Genomic DNA, 20,055 nt, shown 5'->3' with positions numbered 1-20,055 from the left:
GAGGCTACAACCGCAAATTAAAATGGTGCTTGTCCTCAAGAACCACAAGGGCCAAGAATTCTATGTGGCTCAGGCAGATCAGCTGAGCAAGTGAGAAAATACAGAATGTACAATCTAAGTACAGAGCTCAGAAGAGGCAACTTGCTGCCTATCAATAGAAAGGGTAGAAACACCCTGGTGTGTGCAACGGGCACAAATCATGCAATTCAGTAAGTCTACAAATATTTAGTTAAGGAAACAATATAATTTCTAAAAGCAGTAGCCTCGCAGCAAACTTTGAAGTTAGCAGCACAGAGGCAAACTGAGGCAGAGTCACTGGATTGGAGACAAGCTGATTTGTGACAGCTGCTTGAGTAATTGACCAACCTCTGCATAAATATGTTCTGGCTTACTAAGCCAGTATAAAGGAGAAGAAAAGCAGGAGAAATTAAGAGCATTTGTTAAGCTGTAAGTCATTTCATTCTTTTGGATATATTATTCTAAATTCATAACATTTTCATTAATAAACTGCCGTTGTAATTAATGATGTGGGCTGGGTCAACTAAATGACATTTCTCTCAAGAAGCCCACTTCACACACACACAGCGGAACCCTGACATTTTTCACTAAAAGAAAGGCCAATGTGATCCCACGAGTTGAAGAATATACTATTGCTTTAAAAAATAATTTAATTCCATTCACCTCAACTCAGCGATCATTTATTATCTGCTGAAAGCTAAGGGCTGGCTGAGATTAGGATGTAGTTCTTCCCTTCAGAAACTCACAGTCTAGAGAAAAATCAGGTGCACGAATAAGGCATTCACCTTAACCTCCTTATCCCTGTTCTGTTCCTTCCCTTCTCTTCCTGGCAAGGCATGCTTATTTGCAAAAGACTTTCTACATGAAAAAGTATATATATGTGCATATATGCATAACACACACACATAAATATACATATATACCCTCAGGGTAGTTTCCCAAAATTATTTGTGTGTATATAAATATTCATGTTCATATTTTTTTTTCTAGAATTGGGACAATAGTGTTGTATTTTTTTTTCTTTTGAGATGGAGTTTTGCTCTTGTTGTCCAGGCTGGAGTGCAATGACAGTATCTCGGCTCACTGCAACCTCCACCTCCCAGGTTCAAGCGATTCTCCTGCCTCAGCCTCCTGAGTAGCTGGGATTACAGGCACGTGCCACCATGCCTGGCTAATTTTTTGGATTTTTAGTAGAGATGGGGTTTCACCATGTTGGTCAGGCTGGTCTTGAACCAGATGATCCGCCCACCTCAGCCTCTCAAAGTGCTGGGATTACAGGCGTGAACCACTGCCCCCGGCCAATAGTGCTGTATTAATGTTGGTTTCCTGACTTCAACTTGCTCTCAAATGGTTCAGGAATTATATATAATATACATTATAATGTATTTAATATACTAAATATGTAACATTAATGATTATTTTAATTATATATAATATACTTAATGTTAAATATAAATATTTTTACATTTTTAATATTTAATATTTATATTATATTTAAATTTTAAATATTTTCTCTTTATATCTAAATATAGCATATTTAATATAAGAAAGAAAACAAATATAGTGAAATATTAAAAATTCGGGAATCCAGATATGGATAATATAGGAGTTATTCATATTATTTTTACAACTTTTCAAAATTTTGTCAGGGTATATTGTTCTTGTAAAAAAAATTTAAGTAAGGGATTCAAGACCTCCCTGGCCTCAATCCTGCCTTTTTTCAGCAGCACCTGCAACCGCACCTCACCCCACATTCAATATCAAGTCCTGTCCAATGACTGCCCGCTGTCGTTCCCGACGCTGACTGCACATTAGACTAACCTGAGAAAATGTTGAAATATGCCAATAGGCAGGCCTCTCCCCAGCCAATCAGATCAGGATTTCCGGGAGTTTGCCCCAGCCACAGTTTTTTTTTCCCAAAAGCATAGCCTAGGTTGAGAAGCCTGGAGTCCTGTTTCCTGAACGCCATGCTGCTGCATTCCTCATGCCTTTGTGCCTGCCATTTCCAGCACTTGGAGGGCTCTGGTCCACCTCCTCTGTCCTGTAGATGCCTATTATTTTGTCAGGACCCAACTCAGATGTCACCTTCTTAGTGAAACCACCCAGGCATCCCACACCCACCCACAGGCAGATCCCATCCTTCCCACCTCCAGCTATTTATTTCTACACACTCTGCTTCTGCAGGTCTCACACACTGTCTGTGTTTGCTCCGTCTCCCAACCCACTGCGAAACTCCTTTTGGGAAAAGTTCGCATCGTGTTTGCTTTTGCCATCAGCATGAGCCTCACATATAGTAGGATTCTAAGAAATGTTTACTAAATTAAATGCAAACAAGGTTATACATGTTGGAATAAAGTTATAACAAGGAGCTATGGGACACTCGAGGATGCGCTCTTACTGAGCAGGTGGCCCTTGGGGAAGGAGATAGCTCTCACATGGAATGGAAAAGTGAATCAGTAGCTAACCAGCTGGGCAGGAGAGTGAGGTGGGAACAGCCAGCCCCTTAGGCTGGCTGGAGACACGTGGAGGCTGCAGAGGAGAATGGCAGCTGAGTCTAGATGATGAAGGGGACCAAGGGCCTTAGTCTGGAAGCAGAGTCAGCACCTCGCACAGCACTGGCACGTAGATACCTCTCACTGAGCCATTTTAGAGAAATAATGAGTGAATTCATTTTTGCTCTCTTTCTTTACATTTGGCAGGGGAATCATGGGACCGGATTGAAACTAACCTTCTTCCCGGAAGAATGCATTTGCACATACTTTCCCCTAAAATGTCAGAAGACTTACAGGTTTTCTGAAATGTATTCAGTGACACTTCCCCCAAAATAATATGCCACATTTTTAAGAAGAGGGATATATTTTAGGTGTAAGAAGGACATGGTTAGACTAAGATTATAAGGCAGGTCACTGAAAGTCTGTGAAGGACAGATTATAGGAGGTAAGATGCCCATTGGAGGACACCCTTTAAGAAGTCATCAGAGGTGCCAGAGTGAAACCCAAGTGCCTGAACGAGAGGCACAACAGAGCTGTGCCCAGGAAAGAACAGACGCAGAAGGTTACGAGGATATGCAAAGAACAGGGGGCTTAGGTGTCTCCGGGCTTTCTGCCTTTGAGTAACCACACAGATGTGGTGTCGTGGATAAAACTAGAAAATTCAGGGAGAGGACCCAACTTGCTGAAAGGGATGAATTCCATTCATTGTGTAAAGCTTGACCTTGAGTTTCCCATGAAAGAATGAGGTGGAGTTTCCCTACGGAAAGTTGCAGGTCGGGAGTGTTAGAGATGAGGCCCTGCTAATGAGTGAGTGTAGCATGAGATGGAAGAGGAGCACTGGACGGAAAACCTCAGTGCCCCTAACATTTTCAGGATTCACCGAGGAAAATGAGCCAATGACTGACAGAAAAGTTGAAAGAGGAGAAAGGAAAACCAAAGAGAGTTTTCAAAGGCTCCAAGAGTTGAGAAAGGCAAATAAGGGCAGAAATTCTTCTTTCACTTGGGGAACTAGAAAGTTCATAATCACCTCAGTGAGAGCAACTTCACTTCAGTGACTGGAGTTCAGACCAAGGTCAATGATTCAGGAAGTGAAAATGAGGAGACGAGAAGACTTCTAGAATTTCTCCAGTTAGATTGGGAAAATCTAATTGGATCTCTGAACAGCATTCTAACCTATCGGTCAGATCCTCTTTCATGAAAAACCCTTTCTCCTTGGCCTCATTCAGACCCCATGTTCAAGGCATCCCTTGGTTGCTCTAATTCCTTCCTCTCTGTTCTTCCTTCGCAAGTTCATTCTCAGTCCCACTTTGGAAAGGGCGACTTCTCAGGCCTCGACTCGAGCTCCCCTCCCCGTCTTTTCTCCTCATACACCTCCCAGGGAATCCGATCCATGCATGCATTACAAATACCACCATAAAAATGATTTTTAAATGAGTATTTCATCCCAGACTTTTTAGATTCTTTGACTTTTCTGCTTCCCTGACACAAAGGCACCTCTAAGTTGACCTGTTCAAAGCTGAACGTTTCTGTTTTTGTTGTTGAAACAAGAGTCTTACTCTGTTGCCCTGGCTGGAGGGCAATGATACCGTGATGGCTCATTGCAGCCCCTACCTCCTGCACTCAAATGACGCTCCTGCCTCAGTAGCTGGGACTACAGGCTTATGCCACCACACCGGCTATTTTTTCTTTTCTTTCTTTTATTTTTATTTTTATTTTATTTTATTTTTTGTAGCAACAGGGTCCCACTGTGTTGTTCAGGCCAGTCTTAAGCTCCTGGGTTCAGGTGATTCTCCTGCCTTGGCCTTCCAAATTCCTGGGATTACAGGGGTGAACCACCGTGCCTAGCCAAAGCTGAACTCTTGATACCTGCCATATCCCCAACCCCACCAGGAATGCCTGCCTCTGTGTTCCCATAACCAGAAATTGTCACACCATCTATCAAAAAATCCATGAGTCCTTCGCCCCTTTACTTCTTCAGCATCATCAGATTCTACCCACTCTGCCACTGCAGCCCATCATATGGATTCTGTCCCATTGCAGTAGCCTACTCAATGGTCTACCTGTGTTCCCTCTTTTCTCCCTCCACTGCATTCACCAAAATACAGCCAGAATGAGCTTTCAAAAGTGAAATCAGATTATTTCACCTTTGCTTAAAACCTTTCAATAGTTACTCATTGCTTTCTGTATAAAAACCAAAATCCTCAGAATACCCCTACCTTTCTCTCCAGCCGCACTTCCCACCACACCCTCCTGAGGGTTTGGCATCTTGGCCTCCACTGCGTTAATCTTCAACATTCCCTTCTTCCTCAGAGTCTGTGCACATGCTCTTTTCTCTTCCTAGAACACTTTCCCTACCCCCAGTCCCAGCAAAATCTTACTCACCTTCAATTACTAACTTAAATGTGATTTACGGCCTGCTAAATCTCTATCAGATCATGGCTCACGAATGACACTTATTACATATTTGAAAGAATGGATGGAAAAGACTATTCTTTGTCTAGCCAGAGGAAAACGGAGGTTCAGGGGAGGGGGGCCTTTAAGATGAGTATGATTTAAAGCCCACAGCAATTAAATGATTTGCCCAACCAAGGTCAAACAGCTAGTTGGTGGCAAAGCCAGGGCTACAATCCACAACTTTTGATTCCTGGCCTCCCCATGTCCCACACTAATCCCTTATTATGTGTCTTAGATGAAGTTTGCTGTAGTGAAGCCCTCATCTCATTTGCTCTCCCCAAAGCATTATAACCTGTTGACCACCAGACACACCAAGAATACTTATTAACACAGTTTCAGGAGCATGACCCCGGAAATTCTGTAATAGATGCAAACTGTCTTCCTGTTTAAGACCCTAGCAGAGTTTTTCAGTGGTGCTGCTCTTAAACTCCAATCCTAGAAGGCCACTTGGCTCCCTCACAGTCAAGCCATAGCTGATTGATGTATTTGAAGTAAGATACTTGATACTTGTGTCTCGTGGGCCACACGTGCCATTCAAAATAAACTTAGAGATTTTTCTTTGGCTTTTTTTTTTTTTTTTGGCCATTGTACAGATTCAGACATTTAAAGCTTATTACATAGAAACTGACCTGGAAGTGACTGTGCCTTTAGAGAGAACGGCAGGAAATTGGTTACTTACAATAGATATGGACCCACCTGGGGAAACAGAACTAGTAGAGGGGAACATTAACCCATCCCAGGTCCAATGTTGTTAGTCCAAAAAGATTACAGTAAGTTGAAGAAAACATCAAACAAACAGAATAAAAAATTCAGCAAGGAAATTCAGAGTGGTACACTTGGGGAGAAAAAGCAGATTTTGCCAATGTAAGACCAGGAGAGAAACTGGTTGTGTTTCAGAATAGCAGTATCTCGGGAGAATCACGAAACAAGTTTAAGCAGAGCTGTGCTGTGCAGATTGCCCTGGAAGGAACCAGGCCTGCCTGATGCAGAATCATGATGCATGCAGAGGATGATGTCCAAGGTCCCTGGGAGCAGAACTCCATAAAATTCACTCAACTCTTTTACTAGGTGACTAATTAAAAAGCAGTTAATGAGAGTGATCATTCTGGGCAATGGAATTCGGCCATGAAAGCAGTTAATGACCTGAGGCTGCCGCTCAGGTCTGTACCTCCCGTAGCATGCTTCTGGCTCCTAGGAGTGCCTCCTAGACTTTAGCAGAAGCTGCACAGAGCTTCAAGAACCTGGGATATCTGAGAAGAGGTAGAAGAGAGCTTTGGGGGACAGGAAGGAGTAAGCAAATGATAAAGAGTTTGTTTACAGCAGAAGGTAAAAAAAGGAAGCTGACCACAATGGGAACTCAATAAATGTGGTTTGCTTGAGCAGCTGCCTTGCTAACTGCGGGCATGGATAGAGCAGGTGCTGGAGGCAGCTTGCATAGTCTGGAAGACCTCACTTCTCAGCTCCTTACTCAGTGATGTCATGTCGGTAGCTTGAGGTCAGACAAGGTGGCAGTATTTACATCCCGGTAAATAGGGAAAAACTATAAACCAGGACTTTCCCCCGCCCCAAGCCAATTGTTTAACATCTGTCAACTTACCACTGGATCACTTAGTTGAAATCCCTGTGGGAGCAGAGTTCCCTGGGGTTTTCACCTGAAGAATAAACCCGAACGTGTTTCATTTTTGCTTTTCTATTTTAATTACTAATACACAGTGGCACCCTTCAATTATCTTTTATTACACAACCAGAGTGGCTCAGCATGTGCGAAGCCTCCTGGCAAATTCACCATCATTTAAAACATTGTTTCTGTAGGGAATGGTTCCAAGTTGCAAGTTACTGAGCTTAAAATAAATTGTTGGAAAAGAGCCCATTTGCAAGTTGGGAGCTTTCAATTCTGAGTCCTGATAGGAAAGTTAGAAAACAAAAAGAATCATGCCAATTTTAAAAATATACGTTGCAAAATATAGGTTGCAAACTCCCAAGTGAAAAGGCAAAAGGAATAGAATTATTTAACTTGGAGAAGAGAAAGATGACAAGCGATTGAATAACGGTGGCGGGACTGCCAGCTGTTCGCTTTTGGTTTTTGGGTTTTGTAGGGTTTTTTCCTTCTCTCACTGTAAGCCTCGGGGATTTGGTTAAACAGGGAGATAAGTATATTTATGGTATTATTCTGGAATGAATAATTGGTGGGTTTTATTTCAAACATCTGCAAACTTCTTTTCCTCAATCGGGGATAATTTACATGTAACCTGTGGTGAGGACCAAGAAATAGTTAAGACAAGGTGACTTGTCTACTTGAAGACCGTCACCTTTATCGTCCTGAGTCTACAAATGGCATTATGTATTTCAAAACTTTGAGAAACATGATATAATTAAGCAAATCTTTTCTTATATTATAGAATACCTAATATAGAATTTATTATTTTTCTATCAAAAATGAATATTATAAAACTGAGACTATTAATATTATCTATATTAGTATTATATTACCTATATCTATTAGTATTATCTATTACTAGTATCTATATTACTAATAGGAAACCTTAAATCAAGCATTCTAAATCAGTGCTTTTTGATAATTTTATGAGGGAAACGATGCTACTTTGGGCTTGTTAAACTAGAGTTATTTTCGATTATTCATTCAGAGGAGATAAAAGAATTGGTTTCTAAAAGATATCTCAGTACCCTGATTTGGCATTTTCTTAAAGAGATGTGAAACAATGAAATGACAGCTGTAAATCTGCCACGTGGAGCCTCAGAAGACTCACATCACTCCCAGGCCTTGGTTTAACCGTTGCTTTATGATGTGTTTTCAGAATAACACTTTTAAACATGGTATATCCCTTCCTCCAATACTGACATAAATCCGTAAAGCTTTTTAATGATGTCTCTAAAATATAGCCCAAGAATTCTCTGAAGCATATTTTTGGATTGTTTATCTAAAATCTCTGGATTTCTGAATCTCCCTTCAACATCTGCCTTAGAATGGCTGTCTCCAGGGCAGCTGATAAACGCATCACGTCTCACCCGGGTGGGGACCACTCAGCTTCCTTCCCACCAGGTGCATTATCCCGCCTCAGCTTCCACTCCAAGCATCTCACACCCTCGCACACTTAAGTATCACCTGGGAACCTGTGAGAAGTGCTGCTTCTCCAGAACCTCTGAGCTCAATTCTGGGACTAGGCCTGGGGACCCGCTTTATAATAGGCTTCCAGGAAAGTGGTCCCTGAAATGATGTCAGAGTCTCAGCTCTGCATGCGCTCTGACTCCAGTTCTGGCTCCGGGATGAAGTAACTGGAGAGACACTAACACTTGGAAGCAGTGGTTCTTGCGGATGATGCCCTACCCCTGTCACTCAGGTGCTGGGATCTCTGCTGCCCAGACCCCTTCCTCCCTAGGTTCTGTGCTTCTTAGTCTTGAATTTCCAATGACGTGTCTTCTGCACACCAGCCTTCCTGCCCCACTCTGATTTGTTTGAACCCCCCAGCCTCCATCTCTAGGCTGCCTCCCACCCTCCCGCCAAGCCCCACATCTACCTCTCCCCTCCCGCGCTGCAGGAGCCTGTTCTCAGGTAATGACCCTCACGTTCTCTGGCAGAACCTGTCTGTGGCAAGTTGAACTGCGCAGTGTGTTTGCTGCCCCGCCTGCCCCTCCTGACCCCTCTTCCCTCCCCTGTCCTCTGTTAGACACGTTTACAGAAGCCTGTCCTAGGAGTGTCCATCTGTCCCGCCAGACTCTCAACTACTGAGGGCAGGGATCACTTGTGCCTTGCTTGTGGGATCCCCAACACCCAGCTGAAATGTGGTGGGAGCCTCAGGGATCTCAAGTGAATGACTGATTCTATAGAAGCACATGAGGCTAGACGCAGTGGCTCATGCCTGTAATTCCAGCACTTTGGTGGGCCAAGGTGGGTGGATTACCTGAGGTCAGGAGTTCGAGACCAGTCTGGCCAATATGGAGGAACAAAATACAAAAAACTAGCCAGACGTGGTGGCACGTGCCCGTAATCCCAGCTATTCAGGAAGCTGAGGCAGCGGAATTGCTTGTACCTGGGAGGCGGAGGTTGCAGTGAGCTGAGATCACGCCATTGCACTCCAGCCCGGGCAACAAAAACAAAACTCCTTATCAAAAAAACAGATTTTTTAAAGCACATGAATTTTGTCCAAGCAACATGATGCCTCGGACTTCAGACCCTCTCACTGCCAATACACTGTGCCTTCAGCTAGAAAGCTGGTCCTCATCCCTGCCCCCTGTACCTGGCTACCCACCTCTGGCTCTTTGAGTCCCAGCTTAGATGTCTTTTCCCACAGCAAGTTTTCCACTGCTCCTGTGTTTTAGGGGCCTCTGTCTCTGCCTGAGCCTGCACTTACCCCTCTGCATGCTAATAATCTGTTTATCTGAGTCCTCTTCCAGATCCAGAGCTCCTTAAGAGCAAGAATGGTAACCTCAGCAGCAGCGTCGTGCCCAGCGTGCAGTCAGTGCTCAACAGATGTTTGCTGAAAGCTAACTCAGGACCTTTAGGCAGTGAGATGCGGTTCTCATCACATAGTTGCTAAATAAACCGCCATAACATTCACTGTATTACACTCAGACTGTTGATGCTTCTCCTTCCACACCCACTGCTAGATGGAAATCTCACAGGAAGTGACTGAATTTTGTTCATCTTCACACTCCAGTAAATGAGGCAGCAATGAGCATGGATTAAGTAGCTGTTCAATCGTGTGTTTTCCAAGAAGGATACTTTTGGCATGTGGAGGAGGAAAGTTCTTTTTTTTTTTTTTTTTTTTGACGGAGTCTCACTCTGTCGCTGGGGCTAGAGTACAGTGGTGCTATCTCAGCTCACTGCAACCTCTGCCTCCCAGGTTCAAGCAATTCTCCTGCTTCAGTCTTCCAAGTAGCTGGGATTACAGGCGTGTGCCACCATGCCTTGCTAATCAGGCTGGTCTCGAACTCCTGACCTCATCATCCGCCCACCTCAGCTTCCCAAAGTGCTGGGATTATAGGCATGAGCCACTTCACCCGGCTGGCCAGGAGAATTCTTAATTGCGTAAGACAGCCCCACACATTTCAGGACACGCAGCTATCCTATGCCCACTAAATTTCATTGGTAACCCCACAGTCATTTTGACAACTACCCCGCCTACACACACAGTTGCAAAAGTTTTGGGGGCAAGAGGACCAGGAGGAAAATTGCACTCCCTATAGTTGAAAACCTGTGGTTAAGTCTTTCCCTTGCAACTCGGTGAGAAGCAATGGACTCTATAACCATGCCACGGTGGATCGTATGTGTCAACCTACGTAACAGAGTGAGCCTCCCTAAAATAAAAGATATTTATTTGGAAATAAAGCATTGCAATGGAAATGTGCATGCCATAGTAAACCGTGCATATCAGGGAGGTGAAGACAAAGGTTTTGAAAGGGAAAAAGGAGAAGGGGTATGTAATTGTTTTGAAATAATTATCCTTGGCTACAAAGATCAGCAACAAAGGTGACACCAGTCCAAGGTTGGACAGGCAAATTCTGGGCAGATGTTCTTGAAGTATTTTTTTGTGTAAGATTGCAATGGTTTTTGTGCAATGTTGTGCTTTTTGCAGAGTCTTTGTGGTGGTTCTTATGATCAAGCATATATTCATGAAACACTCCCCTCATGCCCTTCCCCAGCTCTATTTCTCAGGTTTTTGTTTTGTTTTGTTTTGTTTAACATTAATAACTTCATTTTGATTCTGACAGCTTTCACACATGTGTCTGGTGCTGTGAGGTGGGGGACGGGAGTGTCACCCTCAATATACAATGGTAACCTGTCTCTGTAATAACAAAGAGTTCACTAATCTTTTCTGAGCACTTAGATATTCCAGGCACTAAGCTATGCATTATACAGTTTATTTAATCCTCACAACCACCTGTGAGGCCTCATTTTTTAGAGACAAAACTGAGGAAGAGAGAGTTTCAAGACATTGACCCAAGTTAACACAGCTGCTACAGACAAGGGCAAGATATACCCCCACGTGTTGGACTTCACTGCTCTGTGCTGACCTCTTTAACAAGAACAAACATCAAAATTCCCAGATGGAAGACTCCTATTAAAAACTGTCCTCTCCCGTTAATTATAACGTAGAGCAGTTTTGCAAAATATATTCTGCATAGTGTTAATTTAGTGGGATGTCAAGTGTTGTGAGATTAATGGTTGCATGGGCGATGGAGTGTGAGAAACGCTTTCAGCAAAGCCCTTGTAGACGGCCATGAAACAGAAACCGTGAAGACCATAGGAGCCCCAGGGTGGCTCAGCCCTTCACAGTGAGTCCCCGGTGATTTCGAACACGAGCAAACAGCAGGGAGGCTTTGGCAACAGGAGCTTGCTGGCCACAAAGTGCCTAGTAGCCAGTAAGCACTGCCCAGGCTCTAGGAAAAGGCTGATGCAGGAAGGGTTTCTTTCTTCTAAATTATCAATACTAATAATAACAATGGATACTATTTATTGAGTACTAATTACTCTCCACTTCACAGATGAAATACCAAGGCCCAGAAAAATTCATTAAGTAACTTTTCCTGAGGCCACACAGCTATTTAGTGGCAGAGTCAAATTTGAACCCAGTTCTCTCTAACTTGGAGACATGTGATTGTAAACCCTATACACCAAGCCTCTAAGGACCTAGGGTTTATCAAAGGCTTTCCTGTGTGAATATCCAAGCAAATTCAGTCTCAAAGAGGATGCCCCTATGAGGTCTTTGTACCAGGGATTTATTTTCAGCATGTCTCTTCAACGCAAAAATTAGTTCCTTGGTCTTGGTCTGAGTACGTGAAATTTTGTTCAGGGTATGTGAAACATTTTAATTAATACATGAAATTTTTTTCTGGTATAATGTAAGTTTCTTAAATTTTACTATTATTTTTTAAATTTTGTAGATTTCCATATGATATGGTTTGTCTCTGACCCCCACCCAGATCTCACATTGTAGCTCCCCTAATCCCCACATGTTGTAGGGGGGACCTGGTTGGAGGTAATTTAATCATGGGTGTGGGTCTTTCCTGTGCTGTTCTTATGATAGTGAGTAGGTCTCACACGATCTGATGGTTTTATAAATGGGAGTTCCCCTATACACGTGCTCTCTCTCTCTTGCCTGCCACCATGTAAGACATGACTTTGCTCCTTCTTTGCCTTCCACCATTATTGTGAGGTCTTCTCAGTGACATGGAGCTGTGAGTCCATTAAACCTCTTTTTTTTAATATAAATTACTCAGTCTCCAGTATGTCTTTATTAGCAGCATGGGAACAGACTACTATATCATACTTTGTTACATGCCTTTTTTTTTTTTTTTTGATAAGAGTATTTGTGTTGATGACATAACATCTTTCTGCATAGAACTTAGTCAGATGCCCTTCCTGGAACCAGTGTCTACCTGCCATAAACTGCTGGAGAGGATATTGTATGATATCAGCATCAGACCTCTCCTCATTTTTCAATTCCCTCTTTCCTTTATAATAGATGTTGGCGCATTTTTTGAGGAAGGGATGTGGCTACGATATAACTTCCAGGCACCAGCAATCAACACCAGAGACTCTGGCAGCAGAGCAGAGAACTCTCCCGACCAGCAGAACTCCCACCCAGACCTGGCCCAGGAGGAGATCCGCTTCAGCTTCAGCACCACCAAGGTGCCCTGCATTCTCCTCTACATCAGCTCCTTCACCACAGACTTCTTGGCAGTCCTCGTCAAACCCACCGGTAAGGACAAGGATACCAGCCTCTGCCATTTAACGTTGGGCAGACAGAATGTTCTAGCAAGAGTCTATAGATTGTTCTCGGTTTGTTCTTTATTTCCCATGGGCCTTGTTGAACAAGTCACATATCTCCTTTGAACCCCATTTCTTTCCATGAAAATCAGGAGAGCAACTCGCCAGCTGGGTGGGTTAGAGCAAGGTGTTAGAGTAATAATGTTGGTGAGGCGTGTTGTGTTCTTTACAAGAATACTATTGCATGAATAAGGGGTGGGTTTGTGTGTGTAATGATTATTTTTCCTTCCATTAAATAAACACATTTGGCTGGACACTGTGGCTCACACCCGAAATCCCAGACCAGCCTGGCCAGTATAGTGAAACCCCATCTCTACAAAAAATACAAAAACTAGCTGGGTGTGATGATGCATGCCTGTAGTCCCAGCTACTCAGGAGGCTGAGGTGGGAGGATCACTTCAGCCCAGGATGTCAAAGCTGTAGTGAACCATGATCATGCCACTACTCTCCAGGCTGGGCAACAGAGTGAGGCCCTGTCTCAAAAAAAAAAAAAAAAGAAAGACTAGTAAAAAATACAGACATTCACTCCTATGCTAAACAGAGATGGGATTTGAATGAGTAAAATTAATTTTACTTAAATTAATTTTATTCTATTTTGTGATAGTCTATGATTGGTTGCTACAGAACATTTGAACTTTCAATAGAAATAGAAAATCAGAAATGTTTTCATTCCCAATTCTCTCAGAACTTTACATTCACAAAATATGTCACTGTCATAAAAGTTGCTTAAAGCAGGAGTTTATTTTTTTTAATTTTTTTTTTTCTGAGACAGGGTCTTGCTTTGTTGCTCAGGCTTAAGTTCAGTAGTGAGATCACAGCTCACTGCAGCCCTGACCTCTCAGGCTCAAGTGATCCTCCCACCTCAGCCTCCCAAGTAGCTGGGACCACAGGCACACATCACCACTCCCAGCTAATTTTTTAAATTTTTTGTAGAGATGGGGGTCTCACTATGTTACCAGGCCTGGTCTTGAACTCCTGGACTCAAGCAATTCTCCTGCCTTGGCCAAAGTGCTGGGATGACAGGCAAGAGCCACCACGCCCCACCCAGGGGTATATTTTTACTTGTAATATCTTGGACCGTCTTGATCATCAAATATACATTGAGCCAGAGAGGACCTGGGTACATCTAAAATCGGCATCCTGATGAGAATATACAAATGGGCTTGTGACCCTCAGCAGTGACCTCTGAGAGACATCCAAGAAGCCCTGAAGTGTACAAACTTGCTGAACATGGAGAAGTCCATTTCCTCTCTGAAAATGAACTCATACATGCTTAAGGTTCTAAGATCACTTTTTTTAATGAATAAAAATATTCTAAGAGTATGCAGGAACAAATCTCCCTAACTCACTTCCCACTGGAGCTGTAAATGTGGGGGTTCTCTCTCCCACTGCCCACTGTTTCCTGCCCTTCATTGATTATCCAGTGTTACGGCATCTTCAAGAGCGAGATTTTTGGCTGAGCACTGTGGCTGTAATCCCAGCTCTATGGAAGGCTGAGGCAGGAGGATTGCTTGAGGCCAGTAGTTCAAGATTAGCCTAGGCAACATAGCAAGACACCATCTCTACCAAAAATAATTTTAAAATTAACTGGGTGTGGTGATGCATACCTGTGGTCCTAGCTGCTCAGGAGGCTGAGGAAGGAGGATTGCTGGAGCCCAGAAGTGCAAGGCTACAGTGAGCTGTGATCACGCCACTGTACTCCAGCCTGGATGACAGAGTAAGACACTGTCTCTAAAATAAAATACTTAAAATATAAGAAAAAAGGAATATCAAGATTTTTTCCATGGGAGCCAGAATTGTTATTACTAACTTAATTCATCTTGAATTTTAAATAACAGTAAATTCTTAAACTCCCTCTCTGGGCAATGTGCTGTTGCTTTAAAAAGATGGAGGAAAAAGTATGTTCCCTGGGATTTACCCCTTCTGAAATTATTCCTAAAGAAATAAGCCAAAAGCCAGACAAAGATTCAGTATGAAGATGTGCATCATAATGTTAATTATAAAAATAAAAATTGAACCTTGAAGTTCAACTTTAGTAAAATAGTAAAAGAGGGAGTCAACATCTTATGGAATATTATATATCTATTAAAATATTTATGAACAGCGATTAATGATATGGGGAAATTTTATGTACTATTATGTTAAACTCAAAAACAAAAACAAAATCCAGCCTTGAATATGGAATATTAATTCTGTAAAAAATATATGGATAGAAGGCCGGGCACGCTCATGCCTGTAATCCCAGCATTTTGGGAGGCCGAGGCAGGTTGATCACGAAGTCAGGAGTTGCAGACCAGCCTGGCCATGATGGTGAAACCCCTTCTCTACTAAAAAATACAAAAAAAAAAATTAGCCAGGTGCAGTGGCAGGTGCCTGTAATCCCAGCTTCACAGAAGGCTGAGGCAGGAGTATTGCCTGAACCCAGGAGGCAGAGGTTGCAGTGAGCAGAGATGGTGCCACTGCACTCTAGCCTGGGTGACAGAGCAAGACTCCATCTCCATAGATAGATAGATAGATAGATAGATAGATAGATAGATAGATAGATAGATAGATATGGATACAAAATAAATCAATCATGTGAACACAAAAGCATTCGGTTGGATTGTAGATGATTTTTTTTTCTCCTGAGTAATACTTTTGCATGCATGTCAAATGCTTAACTCAGAAAAATGAAAATAGTAAAAATCAGAAAGTGAGGATGAGAAACAAGTATGTAACCCCTGCTCTTCAGGAGCTCACCTGATTATTCCTCCTGGATCAGGGTCCCTAGGTTTTTAATCCACTGATGTTCTCCACCCATAGACCAGCCTCCCACCGGGCAGATAAGAACCTTGGGTTTCTTCTCAGGTCCCTCCATAGGAGGAGGGCTGTCCCCTGAAGACTGTCAAGAAGTTGATGAACTCTCCCATACATGCTGTGTTGTCTGCTCCTCAAGTCACTGCCACACTAAAATTTGGTCCTCAACTGTATTCACTACCTCACATGCCCACTGCTACACACCCACGGGTGCTGTGCCCTCATGCCTATGTGGGGACTTCCATTGTGTGCAAGGCTTTGATCAGTGGATTCCATATTAATGGCCACCTTTTAATGAAGCTCATTTTGTGCCCAAAGCCATCCTGAATGTTGCCATGCATTAATTCCCATGAGCTGCACGACTCTGTGACGTAGGTACTGTTGTTATTTCCTTTCTACTGAGGGTTACACGTGAGTGCATGGAGGCTGAGTGACTTGTACACTCAGAGGATGTTGGGCCAGGCTGGGGTTTCTCAGCCTGGGTGTCTGATTCTAGGCTCAGAGCTCCCCACCAGCCACACTCTCTAGGGCAGGCATCTCTGGAATTCTCAGTGTGCTTGGAAAGCAAAGCTGGATGGGTTCTGCTCACCATTGCAAGCCCATCCTCAAACTGCTAGTAAAAAATTCAGCTTTTTCATACTTCAAATACAACATGTTTTTATTCATTGAAATTTAAAGTTGGAAAAAAAGGACAGCATTAGGGAAAAGCATCCATAAGGTCTATGCCAAAAATTCGGGAAAAAGGTACTAGAAAGTCTCCACTAAACGTCCTGGCATCACTCTCACTTCACGTGTCGAAAGCTCTGCTCACTGTTCTCCAGAGCCAGCTGCCCCAGCACCACCACTGCCCCTCAGACACTTGCATTCCCAAGCTCAGTGTCACTCAGCAGTGCTCTGTTCTTCCCCGCTCTTGTGGGTCACCCAGGCAAACACATCCTGTGATTGAACTCACGCACTCCTTTGGCTCCCCACCACTACTCTGTGAGGCAAATATCTTTTACTTCCCAGTACTGTTCACGTCATGATGTTCATCGAAAATTTTTATATTTGAATGGTACCTGGGTCAATGGATGAGGTCACGTTTTGGAGGCCACCTGCCCAGTGACTCCAGCTGCTGTCCCCTTCTGCTGATCTGCTGAGGTCTGAGGGGAGCCTTGCTCCTGGTACCCCATCACCTGTCTGTGGGACAGCAGCGGTCTTCAGCTCATTGGCTGAGAAATTCTCTCCCAATCTGTCTCTCTGCTTCCAGACTCTCCCACCCCACCCCTTTTCACCGCAGCCAGCATCACTTTCCTTTGTAGAGTGTCTTATTTTCTGTGGCTTATAACAGAATACCTGAAACTGAGTAATTTATAAAGAAAAGGAATTTATTTATTTATTTATTTATTTTTTTGAGACGGAGTTTTGCTCTTGTTACCCAGGCTGGAGTGCAATGGCGCAGTCTCGGCTCACCGCAACCTCCACCTCCTGGGTTCAGGCAATTCTCCTGCCTCAGCCTCCTGAGTAGCTGGGATTACAGGCACGCGCCACCATGCCCAACTACATTTTTTTTGTATTTTTAGTAGAGACGGGGTTTCACCTTGCTGACCAGGATGGTCTCGATCTCTTGACCTTGTGATCCACCCGCCTTGGCCTCCCAAAGTGCTGGGATTACAGGCTTGAGCCACCGTGCCTGGACAGAATTTATTTCTTATAGTTATAGAGGCTAAGAAGTCCAAGGTCAAATGGCCAAATCTGGTGAGGGCCTTATTGCTGGTGGGAACTCTCTGCACTTCTGAGACAGTGCAGGGCATGACATGGCAAGGCTAAGCATGCCAGCTCAGGCCTCTCGTCCTCTTCCTATAAGACACCAGCCCCACTCCCATGAGAACCTGTTAATCCATTAACTCATTAATCCATAAATCTGTGAATGGATCAATCCATTCATGAGGACAGAGCCTTCACCATCCAATCGCCTGTTAAAAGGGTTCACCTGTCAACATACCCACATTAGGGATTAAGTTTCAACTGGAGCTTTGGAGGGGATATTTAAACCATAGCAGAGGGATATTGTTTAAAAGTGATCTGGTATAATATCCTTATTAAACACTCAGTAGTGCCTCAGTTCGTCAAAACCAGGAGAGATTCCCCAGTCCCACAAACACTCAATCAAGGCCCACCAACCTCCTGGGTAAGAGCTTGGCCTGTAGAGCTGGACCGTCTGGGTTTGAGGTCAGCTTTGCTTTTTGTCGGGTGCCTTGGGCAATCAATTGGCAGCTCTATGCCTCCATTTGTTCATCCACAAAATAGTGTCTCCCTCACAGGCGTATTGTGAAACTCAAATGACAATAAGCACATGTCAACAGTTATTATTTCCCAGGTCCACATTTTGATACATATTCAACACCCCCTACTCTTTGTTTTTGAGAAACTCAGTACCCCTCAAACACTCTGTGGTCATCTGTGCCCCTGACTTTTTGCCCACAATGCTCCCTTACCCAGAAACGCCCCGTCTTCCTCTCTAGCCGGACACCTGCCTTTCATTCTAGGCTGAGATCAAGTCCCACCTCCTTGCAATGACTTCTCCTTGCCTTAAACTCCTATTCCACTTATTTTCAATGTCATTTGTTTGGCATTTAATGTACTGTATTGTTATCTGTCTCTGTTATAAATATTCCCTGTCTTCCCAGAGAGATGAAAATCTCCCAGCACTACATCTCCTGCCTACAATAGGTATCCGTAAGTGTGTGCTGATGATAATGATGACAACCAGGAGAGAATAAATCTGTTAAGCATGTTATTTGCTGCAGCCAATAAAGAGCAGTCCCTTATAACTGCCTTAATTCACTTGGGAGATGAACGTGAGACACAGAAGTAAAGCACCTCAGCATTTGAATAATATTTTATTTTAATGGACAAATACCAGCATTCTTCCCACCATCATTTAGTAGTCCTCTTCTGCTATTATCTGAAACGAATGAATACATCATTTAAATTTAATTATTCAAGAATATCGCCAGTACTGTTTATAGATAGTCACTATATATAAATTTAAAGTACCAACTCATCTTTTTCTTCTCAAAGCAAATAATTTCTGTTGTCATTAAGTGAAGCAGTAATAGGAATTTAAAGTCATATTTACAAAGTCCAAGAAAGGGCAGAAAAGAAAAAAAAAACAATGCTGATTTTAATAGAGCTGAGGAACATAAAGGGGACAATGAGAAAATGACAACAGAAAGGGAAACGTCCAGCATTTTGCATAATTGCCAGTTCCTCCAACCTCTAGGCCTCTGTGTGCTTGTAATCTCAGAGGCACACACACTGCTTGACCCTTACTGGGGGATAGGCATGGCTGTGTGTATTATAAGTAGACCCCACACTTGTAACCAGGCAGAAAGCCTGTTTTTAGACCTTGACAAAAGCTGTGCTTTGCACAGGAACTAAATACATGTGTTCTGAAGAAATGAATATATGATAAATCAAGGCAGCTGTGTATTTAAGAAAACTAGTTGGGATGATATGATGTCAGAGAAATAAGGCAGAGAGTAAAAACCTAAGACAGTCAACTGGCTTTTTCTGCATGTTGCCAGACAACTGCCTGATCTTCTCCCTCACTCCCAAACAATGGATTATTTTAATGCTATCGGGTAAAGGAAAAACCAAGTAAACACGGAGGAGTAGAGAGAAAAGCAGCTCAAGAAGTGGGAGCGGCATATTCAAGGTAGGGAGGAGATCATATTCTGTAGGGAATAAGAGAAGTTCATGGTAGCTTCAATGTAAAAAGTGAGACAGTGAGTGGCATGATTTGAAGATAAAGTAGCAGAGGAACACGCATCAGACAGGGCATTGCAAACTCTATTTGGAAAATACATCTTTATTCTGGAAAGAACTGGAAGGCTCTGAAGGATTTTAAATGACCCAATAAAATAATCACTTATGCATTTTGCAAACATTAGAAAGAAGAAGGTACAGAATCAGGGAGACTGTATTAGTTTGTTCTCACACTGCTATGAAGAAATACCTGGGACTGGGTCATTTATACAGGAAAGAGGTTTCATTGACTCACAGTTCCACATGGCTGGGGAGGCCTCAGGAAACTTACAATGATGGTGGAAGGGGAAGCAGACACATCCTTCTTCACATGGTGGCAGGAGAGAGAAGTGCAGAGCAAAGGAGGGAAAAGCCCCTTATAAAACCATCCGATCTCATCACAACTCAATCACTATCATGAAAACAGCACAGAGGTAATGACCCTCATGATTTAATTACCACTCACTGGGTCCCTCCCACAATACATGGGGATTATGAGAACTACAATTTAAGTTGACATTTGGGTGGGGACACAGCCAAACTATCTCAGAAACCATTCACTCATTTATTCCACAAATATTTATTCCACTTCTGTGCATCAGGCACTATTCCAGATATTGGAAACAGTCATAAAGAATAGAAACAAAAAATTTTTGTTCTCATGGAGCTTACATTTGAGTAGGAGAAGACAGACAATAAACAAATTGGTACAATCTA

General features: G+C 43.0%; 1 protein-coding gene across 2 annotated transcripts in view; it reads left to right on the top strand.

Annotated features, from left to right (window-relative positions):
• The window catches only part of CNTNAP2 (contactin associated protein 2), a 2,246,749-nt gene that overhangs the window by 2,026,678 nt on the left and 200,016 nt on the right, over positions 1 to 20,055 (top strand). For both annotated transcript variants that reach the window (XM_074378960.1, XM_003929829.4), the window contains one exon: positions 12,449 to 12,685. In XM_074378960.1, the coding sequence (XP_074235061.1) occupies positions 12,449 to 12,685 (237 nt within the window). The remainder of the gene's footprint in view (positions 1 to 12,448; positions 12,686 to 20,055) is intronic.

The sequence above is a fragment of the Saimiri boliviensis genome, chromosome 10 (assembly GCF_048565385.1).
Source record: "Saimiri boliviensis isolate mSaiBol1 chromosome 10, mSaiBol1.pri, whole genome shotgun sequence".
Lineage (NCBI taxonomy): Eukaryota > Metazoa > Chordata > Mammalia > Primates > Cebidae > Saimiri > Saimiri boliviensis.
The sequence above is the reverse complement of the archived record's forward strand: the minus strand, read 5'-3'. Positions and strand labels throughout refer to the sequence as shown.